The sequence below is a fragment of the Camelus ferus genome, chromosome 5 (genome assembly GCF_009834535.1).
Source record: "Camelus ferus isolate YT-003-E chromosome 5, BCGSAC_Cfer_1.0, whole genome shotgun sequence".
Lineage (NCBI taxonomy): Eukaryota > Metazoa > Chordata > Mammalia > Artiodactyla > Camelidae > Camelus > Camelus ferus.
Genome location: NC_045700.1, coordinates 54495345 through 54510808, shown reverse-complemented (window position 1 = coordinate 54510808; position 15464 = coordinate 54495345). Strand labels below are relative to the sequence as shown.

General features: G+C 33.3%; 1 protein-coding gene across 1 annotated transcript in view; it reads right to left on the bottom strand.

Annotated features, from left to right (window-relative positions):
• Window positions 1–2941: 2941 nt before the first annotated feature.
• NUP35 (nucleoporin 35) overlaps window positions 2942–15464 on the bottom strand; it is a 25561-nt gene continuing 13038 nt past the window's right edge. Inside the window, exons 5-9 of the mRNA XM_006189141.2 lie at window positions 9206–9347; window positions 6615–6684; window positions 5693–5821; window positions 4460–4624; window positions 2942–3596 (exon numbers count right to left, since the gene is read on the bottom strand). Coding sequence (XP_006189203.1) covers window positions 3519–3596; window positions 4460–4624; window positions 5693–5821; window positions 6615–6684; window positions 9206–9347 — 584 coding nt within the window. The 3' untranslated portion in view covers window positions 2942–3518. The remainder of the gene's footprint in view (window positions 3597–4459; window positions 4625–5692; window positions 5822–6614; window positions 6685–9205; window positions 9348–15464) is intronic.

The window sequence follows — 15464 nt, the reverse complement described above, 5'->3', positions numbered from 1 at the left end:
GCATGTTGACATTATGTGAGCAGTGATTTTCATACTCGGAAGTCAGTTTTGTCAAACACATGTAGATGCAGAGAGGTTACCAGAGGTAAAGGGGGGTGGGGGAGGGGGAATGGGTAAATGGAGTCAACTGCATCAAACTAGACTTCTGGTGGTGAGCATGCTGTAATGTATACAGAAGTCAAATTACAATGCTGTACACATGAAACTTTATACCACTGTTAACCTCAATTTAAAAAAAGATCAGTTGTGTTACATATATACTCTTCTGCTCACATTTTTTTCCCAAAAATATCTTAAATGTATTATTTTCTCTTGGCACAGTGCTGTATTTAAGTCTTGCTTTTCTAAGTCACTTGCTGTATTTGTCTAGATAGCCACACTCAGTGTACATCTGAGACAATATTCTCAGGTAGGCAAGATGCCCTTTCAATACGTAGCTCCAAATATTCTTTTTCAGCACAGCATTCTTGATACAGTTTTGTTCAGTATGTCTTTTTATCTCTAAAATTTGTCATTTTTTCACAAATCCTCTTTATATCTTTCTGCTTTCTAAAGCCATTACCTTTTCTTTTATATTCTATTTTCCATAAGGCTTTATCTACTGTTCATCTACTTGTTTTATTCTAGTCTTCATTTCTGAATTGTTTTTCTATTTATTTCTAGTATTTTCCCAAGTTCTTCAAATTGTGATTTTTAGTATTCTTTCATACTTTGTATCATTTTTCAAAGCATCTTAGAACTTATTTTTATATAAGGTCATAATTTTGATCTATTCTTATGTGCATGCCTTTCGAGTGTGCTTTCAATGTCTATAGGATATTTTGTTTCTTATCCTATTTTTTTTTAACAACTCTGCCTGACTACAGTTTTATGTCTACTTATTTTGTGTGAAATTAGCTTTTCTGAACTTTAAAAAGAAGTTTGGTTCCAGGTAACTTTTCCAGCTTCACAGATTTCCCACTTCTATTGTTTCTGTATAGCAATGAAAAATATGGCAGTTTCCTTTCTCAGATTTTCCTGATTTTTGTTGTTGTTATTGTTGCCTTTATTGTACTTTTAAGCAGATATAACTGACATATAATACTGTGTAAGTTTGAGGTGTACAAAGTGTTATTAGTTTGATATGTTTATGTGTTTCTTGGCTCTTTTTAAATAAGTATGATGGGTACAAACACAGGTAAGATACAATATTGGGTTAAAAAAAAAAAAAAAAACCGAAACACAATAAACAAATACTTTTACCAGGAAAGCAAACTTCATACTCCACAGAGGTTTACAGAAATGAAACACCCTCTTAAAACAAAAACAAGCACAGCCCTTTAACAAAAATGTATATAACTCAAATACAAATTCAACAGGTCACTGGGATTTAGTAGCCACTTTTACCTTGAATAATTGAGTTCTGTATATAATCAAATAGGATGATAAATATAATCCTATTTAATCTGGAAAAGAAAGACTTTAATATAAAAGTTTCAGGTGAAAAACACTATAAATGTAATGATAAATGGATTTTCATCCGTGCCAGTACATTTCATAGTGTCACTTCATCTCAGAGAACTAAACAAGTTTTCAATGGTAGTTTGCTGTGATTTAAAAAGGACATCAAAACCTTCCATACGATGTGTTGTTTTACTTATTCTTTATAAAGATGTATTAAAGATAAAGAAAGATACAGATTACCTATATACATGTACTACGGTGAAATATTATGTCAATTAAAACGTCCTTTTCCCACAAGTGCCAGCTTGATGACGTTCTCACTGGACAAGGAGGATAATGTGAATAAAGTAATGACTGCAAGTGTCTTAAACAGCACATTTTTTTTAAGGGTGGGGAGAGGGAGCATAACTGCATACTGTTATCAAAGGGGAAAAAAAGTCTTTTTAAACTCAAGACAGCAATGGAGGTTGCCAGGGCACCAGAAATTACTATGAAAACTGATAAAGAATTAAATATATTTATCCTGCTATCTTAGTATGAATGTTTTTTTTTCCCATGATAACCAAATATCCCTAGTGGATGGAGCAAGGTTCTTCTATATGAAAGAATTCCAGCCAATAAATGTAACAAGAATAATAGATTTGGAAAATCATCACTATGCAAACCTGAATGAAATAACTGATTCAGGCAAGTATCATTAATGCATGCTTTTAAAAACATTAGGTAAAAAGCTTACAAGGGACTTTCCAAGGATGGTGTCCAGCTTTTGCCTGTGTGCCCAATGACCAACCTGAGGATCATTAAAAGTGGGACAACCAGAATTAAATACCTCCTGGTTTAATATAAAGTACACCATACTACTATCAAGCATTCTTGCTCAAAAACGTGAGATCAAAATCTAACTAATCTTCTCTAGATTTAACTTCTAGGATATGGGACAAGTGATAAAACAAGTTAAACAAGAAAGCACTGGATCAAATTCAGTCTGTGGGACACTCCACAGGCAACTCACATGGTTCCTTCAACAAGTTGTGGTGTACTGAACAGGGGAGAAGAGCAGGGGAACTAATTTAAACTTTAAGACACTCCAAAGACAAAACCAAATATACTGTGTAGACCTAGTCTCAACAGTGACTCAAACCAACCAACCAACCATATAATTCAAGCAAATTCTGGAAACAACTGAGAAATTTTTAAATGCACTGTATAGTAGAAGTTAAGAAATTATTATTAACTCTGTTAGGTGTGATACTTACATTGTACTCACATGTGGAAATGTTCTTTTCTGATATATCCTCAAGTATTTAAGTTAATATCACATCTGAAATATGCTTTAAACAAAAGGGTGAGAGAAAAAACAAGTATAGCAAAATAGTTATGGTTACACAGTTATTAAAGCTGGATTACAGGGAGGAGGTACATGACATTTTATCTGTTTCAGTGAAGGCTTCAAACTTTTTGCAGTAATTAATAAATCACACTTTCAAAAACTACTCAATACATATAATTGACAAGTTTATTATCAAGAAACTTTAGTAGGTTTTTAAAAAGACTGTTTTGGTCTTACAAGCTGAAAGATGACAATCCAGGACAGGACATATATAAACAAGGATAATTAAAATATTAAATATCATCTAAATTAAAAGACCATAATTCAAAGTGTTAATTATCATCTTTGTGCCTTGTTAGAAGCAGCTGTACAGTTACCCTTCATGAAATTTACCTCACCAACTCACGAAGATGACAAAGCTTCACTACAAACTCAGCTATGTAATTTACAGTAATCAATGCTGAGTTTTTTGTGCTTACGCATGCACTATCATAGAAAGCACAAAATCTTATTTACAGGGATTTTTTTGTTTCTTTAAAATGTATCTCAAATATCTTTTAAAGTGCAAGCTACAAATTTGCTGTATCCTTAAAGAAAAAGGCTTCTAAAGGAAGTATGAGACAGCTATATGACACTGCCAAGAGTGGTTATATAACTAACCGAAGGACACCCAGCAGTAACCTGATAACTGGTTCTTAGAGTAGCAGCCTTCTCCTTTGTAGTTGAGTTCTTAGCTCTTACTTTACTACCAGCCGAACATGTATTCCATTGCTTTGGATATGAGACTTTCATCTTTTTTTGGCGTCTGTCTGTCAGAAATAACCTATTAAAAAACACAAATAATTGTTAGGTTACGATTTCTTTAGGGTCATAGTCAATTCTAGAGTTAATGGCTAATTTAAAAGAGCTGAACAGTAAAATGCATTTGTAGCATGAAATTGTATATTTAAAGATTAAAACATAGATTTAATTAGAACATCCTTATGTTTTTAAAAATAGCAAAATTGTTTTCCTTAGGCAAGGCAAATTACACCTGCTTAAATTAGTAAACTGAACAAACAACGCAAAAACTGTAAGAGATGAGGACATTAAAGTACTGGTTTAAAAAAAAAATCTAAAAAACAAAAGCAGTTCTTGAATGATCTCCAAATTTCAGGGGAAGTCAAACTGCCCTACTGAAGCACAAGTATTTTATTTGCTGTCTCAGGAGCCATGTCTGCAGCTAGGTAAGTTCAGAACTCCTGGCTAATTAAATAGGGGACAATAACATACTGAATGAGTCATAATACTTCTATCATTCTTCAGTTCCAACCTGAGGTTCCTTATTTGTGATACCACCAGATTTAGTCATCAGTCTAACAGAATGTTAACATTGCCTCATGCCAGAGATGTCCACAAGAGACTTTTCATGTATGCAAACATAATGTAGAAAAAACTAAAACAGCAAACTCCCAAAATGCTTTTAAAAATGGCAAAGAATTTTAAGAATTCAAGACAAATTTCCAGTTGGCCAAAATCCTAATTTTTAAAATAAGAAATTTTAAAAGGCAAAGTTTATAGGTTTCATCAAGGCAATCAACTTCAGTAGGAAACATTCAATGGCATACAAATCAATCCAATGAAAAAGTTAAACACGTTATGCATTGCAGCCTTTAAGTATATCCCATTACTCAATCCTTAAAATACCTGATAGTCACTAGTAGAAGCTTTGTATGCTGTAGCAAGAGGTCTCATGGTAGAAATCCTAGGAGTACTCCCAGGTTGGGTTGGTGTACCTAAGGTTTTGATTGGTGGTGTAAAGGCTACAGATGGAGATGATAAAGCACACCTGTCACTGTTTTCCATAACACTCTGGAGAAATAAAAACGAAGAACTCTGTTTATTAACATAATATGTATTACCCACTATTACATCCTACTTACAAAGAAAACTTTATTAAAAGAAGCATATTTTATTTAATTAACCTTTCAAATAATTTTAGGCTTGATAACAATACATGCATATTAGCTAGTAGAGCTAATGCTTAGATCTAATGCCCAGCCTGAAATCCCACTTCAGTTTTCTCAAATATCCTCCACATAGGCTCTCAAAAGTAAACATTACGGAAAATCAGCAAGAAAGAAAAAAAGAATTCTTGGGGAAACTGAGGGGGTTTGGGGATCAAAGTCCAGTACTATTTAGTATCCGGTAACCCCAAATTTTCCTCTAGCCTCTGCAAACATCTATTACAGCACAATATAATAATTACACAACTACTCAGCCATCCTAGATTAGGATAATAGGACCCAGGTCTGCTTCGTGTACTAATGTGTATCTATAATCGCCAAGAACAGTACCTGGTAGGTAGTAGAAGTTCACATGTATCTACTTAAAGAACGATGATGATTTTACAAGTCACAGAGAAAAGTTTAAATTGTGCTCAGAATTATTTCATAAGTATATAAATACATATCAATTTTTAAGTATTTTAAAAATAGAAATGATTAATAAAAAGCTTCAGCCTTTTAAAAGTTAATCCTCAGTTAACATTCATATGAAATACTTCATTCTGAAATAGCAGAACTCCTTTAAACTCTTTAAAGAATTTGATGTTGCTTTGCGTGAAAAACGGAATGGGTTGAAAGTTAAAAGACCTAGAATGTAGGCCTCATGTTTCACAACTCTGGATAAACTACCTGAGTCCTCTTGACCTCTGTATCAGTATAATGAAAGGGCTGGCATGTGTTACCTCTAAATTCTAAAGTCTTGTGACTAAGTATCTTTGGCTCACCACAAAAGAATACTATAATATCATCCATCACATCTTGTAAGAAACAAGAGAGGCACAGTGAAGCAAAGTGACATAACACCAATGTTAGTACTGAGATCTGTGCTCTTTGTATAGAGTAAGCTATTTTCCTAACATGAGCAATAACTTACTTTATCTATACATGGTTTTACACCAATCATGATGGACTCTCCAAAAATTCTCCCATCTTTGCTTAAGGCTTTCCGGGCCTGCAGTTTAGATTGATAACGAATATGCATCCAATTTCCTGTGTTGGACATCTGCAAAAAATGAAGTTTTCTCTTAAAATAAAATATAAAGCACATAAAAATTTAAACTTAATGAGTTCTATTATAAAACAGAAACATACGAAAGATAAATCTGCTTCTACTTTTTATTTGATGCTCTGTAAAAAGCTGCATACTAGAATTCAACAAAAATCCTATTAAACAATTTCACTAATCTCCAACTAGTTCTCAAGTCTCTTATATAAAGAATATGTAGCAAATATTCTCTGAAAGTAAAGTAATTCTCAAAAGATAACTGTTTCTTACAAAAAGGTCTAACAACACTTGCTGCGAAGTTTTTTAAAACTGTATTCATTAATCTGATTTTGTGTCAGTTAAATCAATCTCTAGTAACAGAAAAAAGGTTTGTTATTTATAACTTGTGCAAGGTTAAGATAGTTTTTTTTTTTTTTTTAAAGCTCTCTATAAGCTAACAAAGCCTCAAGAACTCTTTGGTCAGAAATGTTTCCCTTTTTCTTTATCCCCAATAAAACAAGCTCAAATTGGAAAACAGTAATATAATACCCGACATAATCTTTTACAACTGTGAACTATTTTTAAAAGGGGGGAAAGCCGGAAACTCTCATTCTCTTGCTTATCTCCTCTCTTTATCCCTTTTAATCAAATACTACTCAACTTCCAACCTTCCAGACAGATACATTCTAGGAAAACTTTAAAAAGTTTTTAAATTTGGAAAAAACAAACAGCATTCAGCAGCAAAGTTTTCCCTCAATTCACAGCTTATCTTTCCAGCCTAAATCTTGAACTGAAAAGAATTAAGCCTTACCACATGTTTTAAGATATTCCCATATTGTGCAAACTGTAATAATATATAAGAAGCAGATGCTTGAGGAAACCTTGGGGAAAAAAAAAAAGTTGTCCAGTCAACTTTCATAATAAATAGAAATATAAATTGTCATACTTAAAAGTGTTTCAAGATAAACTGCCCCCAGTTGTCTAGAATATTAATAAGAGACCCTTGTTCATCCTGTTTTCCCCTATATTAGCTAAATCTATTCATCTGCCCATCACTCAAAAGCAAATATGTTAAAGTAAGTTTTGACTCAGCCATTTTCCTCCATCCCCAGATTCCAACTCTAAAATCCCATTCTCACTGCCATTATCATAACCCGTAGAAAAGAACTATGAAGTTGCAGTTCTGTGCATAACTTATTTGACGTGTGGCGGGGGGAGAGAAATACTTAGATATACTACTATTGTTATTAAAAGGGAAAGAATTTTAAATTACATAGTAATACCAATATGTAATGAGCACTACCTGAAATTCAGAAATGTAGTCATGACACAAAAATAGTCAGAACCAGTATCAATGGTAAATGAACAATTCAAAAGATGGTTACCAAAATTTTAATAGCCACACCTCTGTATGAGAAAATTCTAAATGATTTTTACTTTCTTCTTTATAAATTCTGTAGGGTTTGGATATTACAATAACCTATTTTCAACCTGAAAATCTGGAGTTTCCTTAACTAGTAACTTCAGTTATCTGGAGCTTGGATTAGAACCCTAAAGAAAACAAATGTGAGTCAAAAAAATAAATGAGAAACTCGACACATTAAAATCTGTAACTAAAATACACATTGCATTTAGGACTGGAAATTTATTTTATGTTATATAAGTATGGACATAAGATTTCTTACATTGAATATTGAAAGAAAACCCAAAGTAAAACAACAAATGAGTCAGGATAGCTACAAAGCAGAACTAAAAAAACTGAAAGGGAGAAATAATGGTTGCAAGTGAGGGAGGTACTTGAGAAATAAAACATAATTCTGATCAATAAAACTTAATTCTAAGAGTCTAGGACCACTTTGAGTAGAAATATTCCAATATCCTGTCAAAGAATCACCCTAAAACAATAAATGATACTTCATGACAACCCTGTGTCAGCAAGAAAAAGTTAAATTATCAAAGAAAGAACATACATAATGTATTTTAGATGTACTTGCCTATAAATGACCAAAATATTTTATCCCTTAGAAGAAAATGCTTCCATTCTTGCAACTAAACTCATATACAGGGTTACTAAAACATAAAACCAACAGAAAATAAATAGCTAGCAAAGTGGATGTCTTTAAAATGAAGGATTAGCAGAAGTACTTCAAGTAATTTATTCAATTACTGAGAAATCTTAAAAGTGACAGCACTACTACTGAACCTGAAAACAGACTTGAGAGACATGCATGTTCAAACACATACAGCCACTTACTTCATTAGAGAATGCAAAAATTTAAATACAAAACAAGGGGGAAAAAGCAGCAGCAGCCAGCCTAACTGCTATGAATACAGGGCTTAGCATGGGCTTCCTGGAGAACAAGGGAAAGCAGCGACCCTGCTTTTTACCTAAACAGAATCAGTAATACATAATCTCTCTGGAAGGTCACACAAAAAACAGGTGGCAATTATTGCCTTACAAAGCAGAAAAACTGTAGCTAGGGAAAAAAGTGGGAAGGAAAAATTTTACTATATTCTTTTGAATTTTAAAAATTTAAGCATATTGAATATATAAAGTCCACTAATATTTACTATGCATGGTTCTTCCTTCAAGGAACTAGTACCGTTTCTATTTTTTACCCTAAAACTAAATATAGTAAGGTCCAGTATCAGTATGATGTCACACTTTCAGAAACCAACATTATGTAGACAGTATAAATAATAGCCTGAAAATAAAAGACCTAGGTTTTTGCTGAAGCTTTACTAATAACTAGATGTAAGCCTCTGAGTAAATCTCTTAATTGGTCTATACTTCAGTTTCCTCATCTGTAAACAATGCAATATGGCCTCTAAGATGTTTTAAAGTAATTTTTTTAGATCTAAAAATCTATTCAAAATGCATCTAGGACTGTCATGCACAATTTCTATTAATATTCAATATTCTCTAACTAGAAAGTACCAACCCTGTGACATAGTATGTATGTGTTACACAAATTAAATTCAATTTGTTAGTTCAAAACTGCTTAAGCCCAATATGAACACAGACACAGACACTAATAAGAGAGAAGGGGGCTTCCTAATTCTAAAGGGGGCAACCCTCTTCCAATAACCAGCGAATATGAAGATAAATAATCTGATAAGAGACAGATAAATGATGGGAAAATCTTACAAAAATTGAACATTACTTAAAAATATACATGCTGAAACGTCGAGGTGATGTGTACTGATGTCTGTAACTTACTCTGAAACCTAACAACAACAACAAAAAAGGAACAGTAGACACAACAAATGTAGCAAACTGTTAGCAACTGTAGAATCTAGGTGGGTATATGGGTGCTTGTTGTACAATTTTTAAAAATGTTTATATGTTTGATAATATTTGTTATAAAAATTTTTTTAAGGTAAATGATCCAGAAACCTTACCCGAACACAGTCACCCAAGTGTCATCAAGGTGATCTTCAGATGTCAGAGAATCTCCTTGAGTATAAAAAGGATCCATCTGGGCAGGAGATAACGTTGTCTTTCGTGGTTGACCAATATTTGCTGGACTAAACATACTTTGCCCTATATTAGTATATTTAGTAAGTTAGTTAACTGATATAAACATCTAGGTTTATTTTAAATCAAAGCCTTAGTTTTTAAATGAAAAAGTATATTAAAAGTTGGCAACTGCATAAATAATTCAAAATACATACTATAATCAAATGGTAATTATATCCTACCAATCTGTGAGGAAGTCATCAAAATTTGATCATAACTTATGATTTTTCAAATGTTTTATAATTTATTATAAATTTGCTAAATGCTTTAGTAATTTCCAGTTAAGCCTGCACCAGAAGGACCTCCAGTTAACCTCAAGGACTCATCCTCCAAACCTACTGCTTTCATCATGGCACCTCTGCTTTAAAAATAATAACTCCTCATCACACACAAAACTCCAAATGCCTTAGCCTCCACAATATAGTCCCAACCTTATTTTTCCAATATGCCCCTAAACAGTATCCACCCTAGTCCCTAAGATGTGAATGCATTTTTCTTTTTATTCAGGTCATTTCTATCTGAACTGTCTGATTCTGTTCTTTCTTTTCTTATCCTTCAAAAACAACTACCAATTAATGAGTACTTCATGTCCAACAAGCCAAGCTAAATACTTTATGTGTTCATTTTGTCTCAGAGGCTCTCTCTTATTGAGACCACACATTTCTGAGAAGCAGAAACTATTTTCCTTTCATCTTTGGAGTAGTAATAATGATTCACTCATATAAGAAATATTTTTTCAGCACTTAAATATGCATCAAGCATCATTCCAGGTATTAAATACAGTAGTGATCAAGTTAGATCAAAGGGGGGAAAATCTCTAATAGAGCTTAACTTCTACTGGAAAAGAGACAAGTAAACACCTAGTATATTAGAAAACAGAAAATCCCATAGGAAAAAAAAATAATAAAGCAGAGGTGGGTGATGAGGAATATGTATGTATATACATATCAGATGGGGTTAATATCCAAAATATATAAGAAATTCATACAAATAGCAAAAAATTCAAAAAATCAAAAAATAGGCAGAGGAACTGAATAGACATTTTTTCAAAGAAGACATATATATGGCCAACAGGTACAAAAAAAGGTGTTCAACATCACCAATCATCAGGAAAATGCAAATCAAAACCACAGTGAGATATTACCTCATACTTTTTAGAATGGCTATTATCAAAAAGACAAGAGATAAGTGTTGGTAAGGATTTGAAGAAAAAGGAATCCTTGTACACTGTTGGTGGGAATATAAGGTGGTACACACACTATGGGAAACAGTACAGAGGTTCCTCAAAAAAATTAAAAAATAGAGCTACCATATAATCCAGCAAACCCACATCTGAGCATATATCCAAAGAAAATGAAAACAGGGTCTCAAAGAGATATGTGCACTCCCATGTTCACTGCAGCATTATATACAACAGCCAAAATATGGACACAATCTAAGGGTCCAAAGGATGAATGGATAAAGAAGATGTGGTACATACATTCAATGGAATATTATTCAGTCATGAAGAAGGACATCCTGCCATTTGTGACAATATGGATGGACCTTGAGGGCATGATGTTCATGATGTCAAGTGAAAGAAGTCAGACAGAGAAAGACAGATATAAATCACCTCACTTATATGTGAAATGTAAAAAAGAAGAACTCACAGAAAGAGAGCAGAGTTGTAGTTACCAAGGGCTAGAGGATGAGGGGTTTGGGGAGTTGTTAGTCAAAGGGTACAAACTTCCAGTCATAGATAAATAAGTTCTGGGGATCTAAAGTACAGCATGGTGATTATCAGTAACAATACTGTATGATATACTTAAAAGCCACTAATAGTGTAGCTTGTGGTTCTCACCACAAAAGAGAAATGGTAATTAAGTAACATGATGAAAGCGTCAGCTAACGCTAATACTACTGTCATTTTGTTAAAGTAAGTGTATCCAATCAACACACCGTATAATTTAAACTCCACAATATCAACTAAATCTCCATAAACCTGTAATAAATAAATGTTTCTCTTTATTATATCCATAAATTAACCTATAACAGAAGACTTATCTGTTACTCCAAGAATCAAATGGAATATTAGATAGAAAAGAACTCACAGAAGTTAACTGTTTTAATAATACATAACTTCAATTCTATAAGTGATGCACTTGGTATAATTATTCTTTTGCATCAACAGCACAAATATATTGAGAGTCAAGTCTAAAACAAAAGACCTCCAGGAATGATGTCCATTCTCTTGCCTCCAAACAGTACAAAACCAAAACTACACCCTCAACAGAATTAAAAGTTAAAGGCATCAATCAAGTAAAAACTATAATGCAATAATGTGATTTTAGCTAAAAAGGAAACCTATGATCATCTAAGGATTTCAAAATTCTTAACTCCTTATGCCATACAATTTGAATCCTTTACTTCGTCTGGACTCAAATTTAGAAACCGGAATTAATCTAATTTAACCCACTAATGTAGCCTTTCCTTAAGAAAACAATACATTTCAGATCACCAAAAATCTATTAGGCTTACTAAAAAATCTATTTAACACAGAACACTATCCTAGACTCTACTGGAAAAAAAAAAAATGATGCTCAAAACTGACTATTTATGTTCAGCTGTCTAGTAACCAGTCTAAAAACAATTTAGCAGACAGAAACTTGAGAAATGAATATTCAATTATTTTTATAATAGTAATCAAGCAAATGAAGATACGTAAGATTATTAACTCTAGAGAAAACAAAAAGATATACAAGAAGGAAATGGAATCCTAGTATATTAGATGGCTCAGCCTTATAGATTTATCTAATTTTAAAACTGAGTTCATGCTTAAAAGAGACAATATAAAGTAAATAACTGAAAAGAATGTCAAGCTGCATACATGCTATAACACATTTAGCAATTTCTTTTTCCTAGCAATTATTCTTCTTCCTCATCATCATAGATGCATTTAATAGGCACAAAACATTTATAAAGTAAGGCTGATTTAAAATGAAACACCCCACTTTGACAATTCTCTGCTAAACAACTAACTTATCAACTCTCTAGGAAATAAAGAAAAGCATGCAAAAGATATTCCAATAAATTTAGTTCTTACTACAAAGACATGCCTTTAACACAGAAAAGATTGTAAAAGTTATTTGAGAATAAAATCTGAAGCCAATTCAAAATTATTATGTCCTGTATTACCATTAGAAAGGTACAATTTAGTTTTGCTACATCATGTGATAACCTTCAAGCAAGAAATTAAATCAAGGCTCAAAATGAGACAACCATTATGACCTTTAAAAATAAAGCAAATCAAAATTAAGTCTCAAACAAATAAGCAATCTAATTTTTGCCCTGTCAACTACTCTGAAAAACATAATTACTTGTAATCTAAAACTATTTACATAACTTTAGCATAATTGCCCCCCACCTTGTTAATGTTTCATTGCTCCACTGATTTTACTTCCTTTCAATCAGACTTCTGGTACTTACATGCAATACTTTATAAGATGAAAATAAAGTATGTCTACCAAACCATATCAAATTGAACCGTAATGAATTTCCCTTGGTAAATCACTATTCCAACAGTCTTCTTAAGATCAGACTGAAGTGGAGGGCAAAATAACTTAGTACTCTTTATGAAAATGTCTTCAATTAAAGACCAGATTCAATTATTTCAAAACAGACCACAAACCTAAATGAAAATAAAAGACATAAAGAGTGGGAAATTTAAAACAGATACATGGCAATATGAAACTTGGAGGGGGAAAAAAAAGAGGTTCCTGGCAGTGTTGTTACCTTCTTACCATGAAACAACGTAGCACAATGTATAATAAAGAATTTGGCCTCAGCCCAAAGAGATGCCTCGCCTTTGTCAGGTTTCTGGAAGACAACCTCTAAACTCTAGGAATTTCCCCAGGGAAGGGAGTGTTTTTGCTATTCATAGCAAGCCCCTCAACCTCAAAAACATCTGATAGTTATGCTAACAAGGTGCTCATGGTGAGGGCATGTCATGCCACAAAAACCAAACCATGAGCCAACCACATAATGAAAAGGTTGTAGCTTTGAGTCAATGATATTATCCCACCTCTGGGCAGAAGAAGGGTTGGAGACTGAGTTTGGTCACTCAATCAATGAGTCAATCAATCGTTTTTATGTAATGAAGCTCCAGTGAAAACTCAGGGCATGGAAGTTCCAGCGAGCTTCCCCACTTGGCAAGACTCTGTGTTGTGCCATGTATCAATGCCCAGAAGGTAACAAGTTACAGAAGTTCTTGTTTAGACCCCCTTCAGACTTCCTCCTACAATCTTTCTTTAGATGGTTCTAATTTGTATCTTTTTGCTATAATAAAATTATAACATTAGTATAGCACTTTCAGTGGGTCCTAAGTCTTTCTAGTGAATTATCAAACCTTACAGTGAGTTTGGCAACACCTGAATTTGCAGACAGCAGGTCTGAAGTGAGGGTTGCCCTGGGTACCCCCCAAAACTTGCAGTTGGCATCAGAAGGGGGGGGGGCAATCTTATAGGGACTGTTTCCTCACTTTTCAGTTTGACAAACTCATTGTACCAGAATAATACTGAACAGTGCATATAACAACGTCCAAAATAATACGGCAAACTGAACATGTATATTCATCTCTAATCCTTGTCAGACAACCTAATGACAGTCTTTCTAGAAAGTCTTAAGTTTTGAAGACGACAAAAGCTTTGAAAGATGTGAAAGAGGCTCCTGGTTGAAATCAAGGAAAACTAGTTTTAACGTGTGTAATAAGGGATTAGATGGCAAGCCTTTCTTCACCTTATACAACCAGATGATTGTCACTTGGCCACTCCACTCCCAAGAGACCAAAGCTTTAGTCTCTGAGGAAGAAGAATCTCAATGGGTCCCAGTCACAGGAGAACAACTATAAGACACTAAGTGAAAATCTGCACATTGAAAAGAAGACTTCTTCCTTTCTATATTCAGAACACCACCTTAGAATATTAAATAATTCTTCCTTGGGAAATTTAAGAGAAAAAAGACCTATATATGCTGAAATCAAAGATTTTCCCAACAAAAATTTACCTAACTGTCCAATCCCCCCTACACTGAAGCCCAAAAAGAGAAAAAACAGCCTTTCTCCACCAATTTCCCCACTCCTACCATAGTTAACACACACACAAAACACACACAAACAGATTTCAAGTAGCTTTTTGGTGCCTCATTCAATAAATATGCCTCCACCAAGAAAGGAAGAAGAGGTGGAAAAAAAGAAAAAAACAAGAACTAGAAGGAAACAGACAAGATGAGCAGGATTAAAAGACCAATATTAATCTTACTGATAAGTTATTTTACCCATGAAACAATAATGCTACATGTTTAAGTACATTCACAGAACAACAACAAAAAAAGTTACTGGAAATTAAAATGACAAAACAAAAAATTAGATGAGTTGGAAACTGAGATTGTGAAACATCTTTCAGAAAGCAGAATATAGATATAAAAGGTAATCTTAATGGAGAAAAAGTAGAAATTTAGAAGTCTCTGCAGTTCTCACAAACAGAAGGAATCCCAGAAAGAGGAACAGAGGAAACATTGGAAAGCTATTATCAAATACAGGGAAGTTTCCCAGAACTCAGGATGTCTTGATTTAAAGGATCCACCAATTTCCCAGCAAAACAAATGAAAAAGTCCCACATCAAAGTACATCTGTGAAATTGAAAACACTAACCATAGAAAGATCTTAAATTTTTTGAAACCAGGCCACATACCACAACTCAGGAATCATTACTGCAACTGACTTCTGCAGAACACTAGAAGCTACAAGACAAAAGAATGATGCCTCCAAAATTCCAGCCTAAAGTTCTATAACCAGCAAAACTAGCAATCCACTTCAAGGCAGACAAAAAGCATTTTAAACATAAAGTCCTCAATTTCAATTCCCAAGCAAGCTTTCCTAGAAAATTACTCAAATATGTTCTTCACTAAAATTAGGGAATAAACTAAGAAGAAAACAAGCTAACTAGGAAAAATAGCTCAACTCTAGAAATTTACTAAGGTAAATCCTAGGATGATAGCTGTGCATAAAGGTGATATAGGGAACAGCCAAAAGAGAAACTAAGAGAGAAGTTCTCATTTTAAAACAAAAACAAAAATGTGTTTGACACTATGTTTGAGCATTTTAAA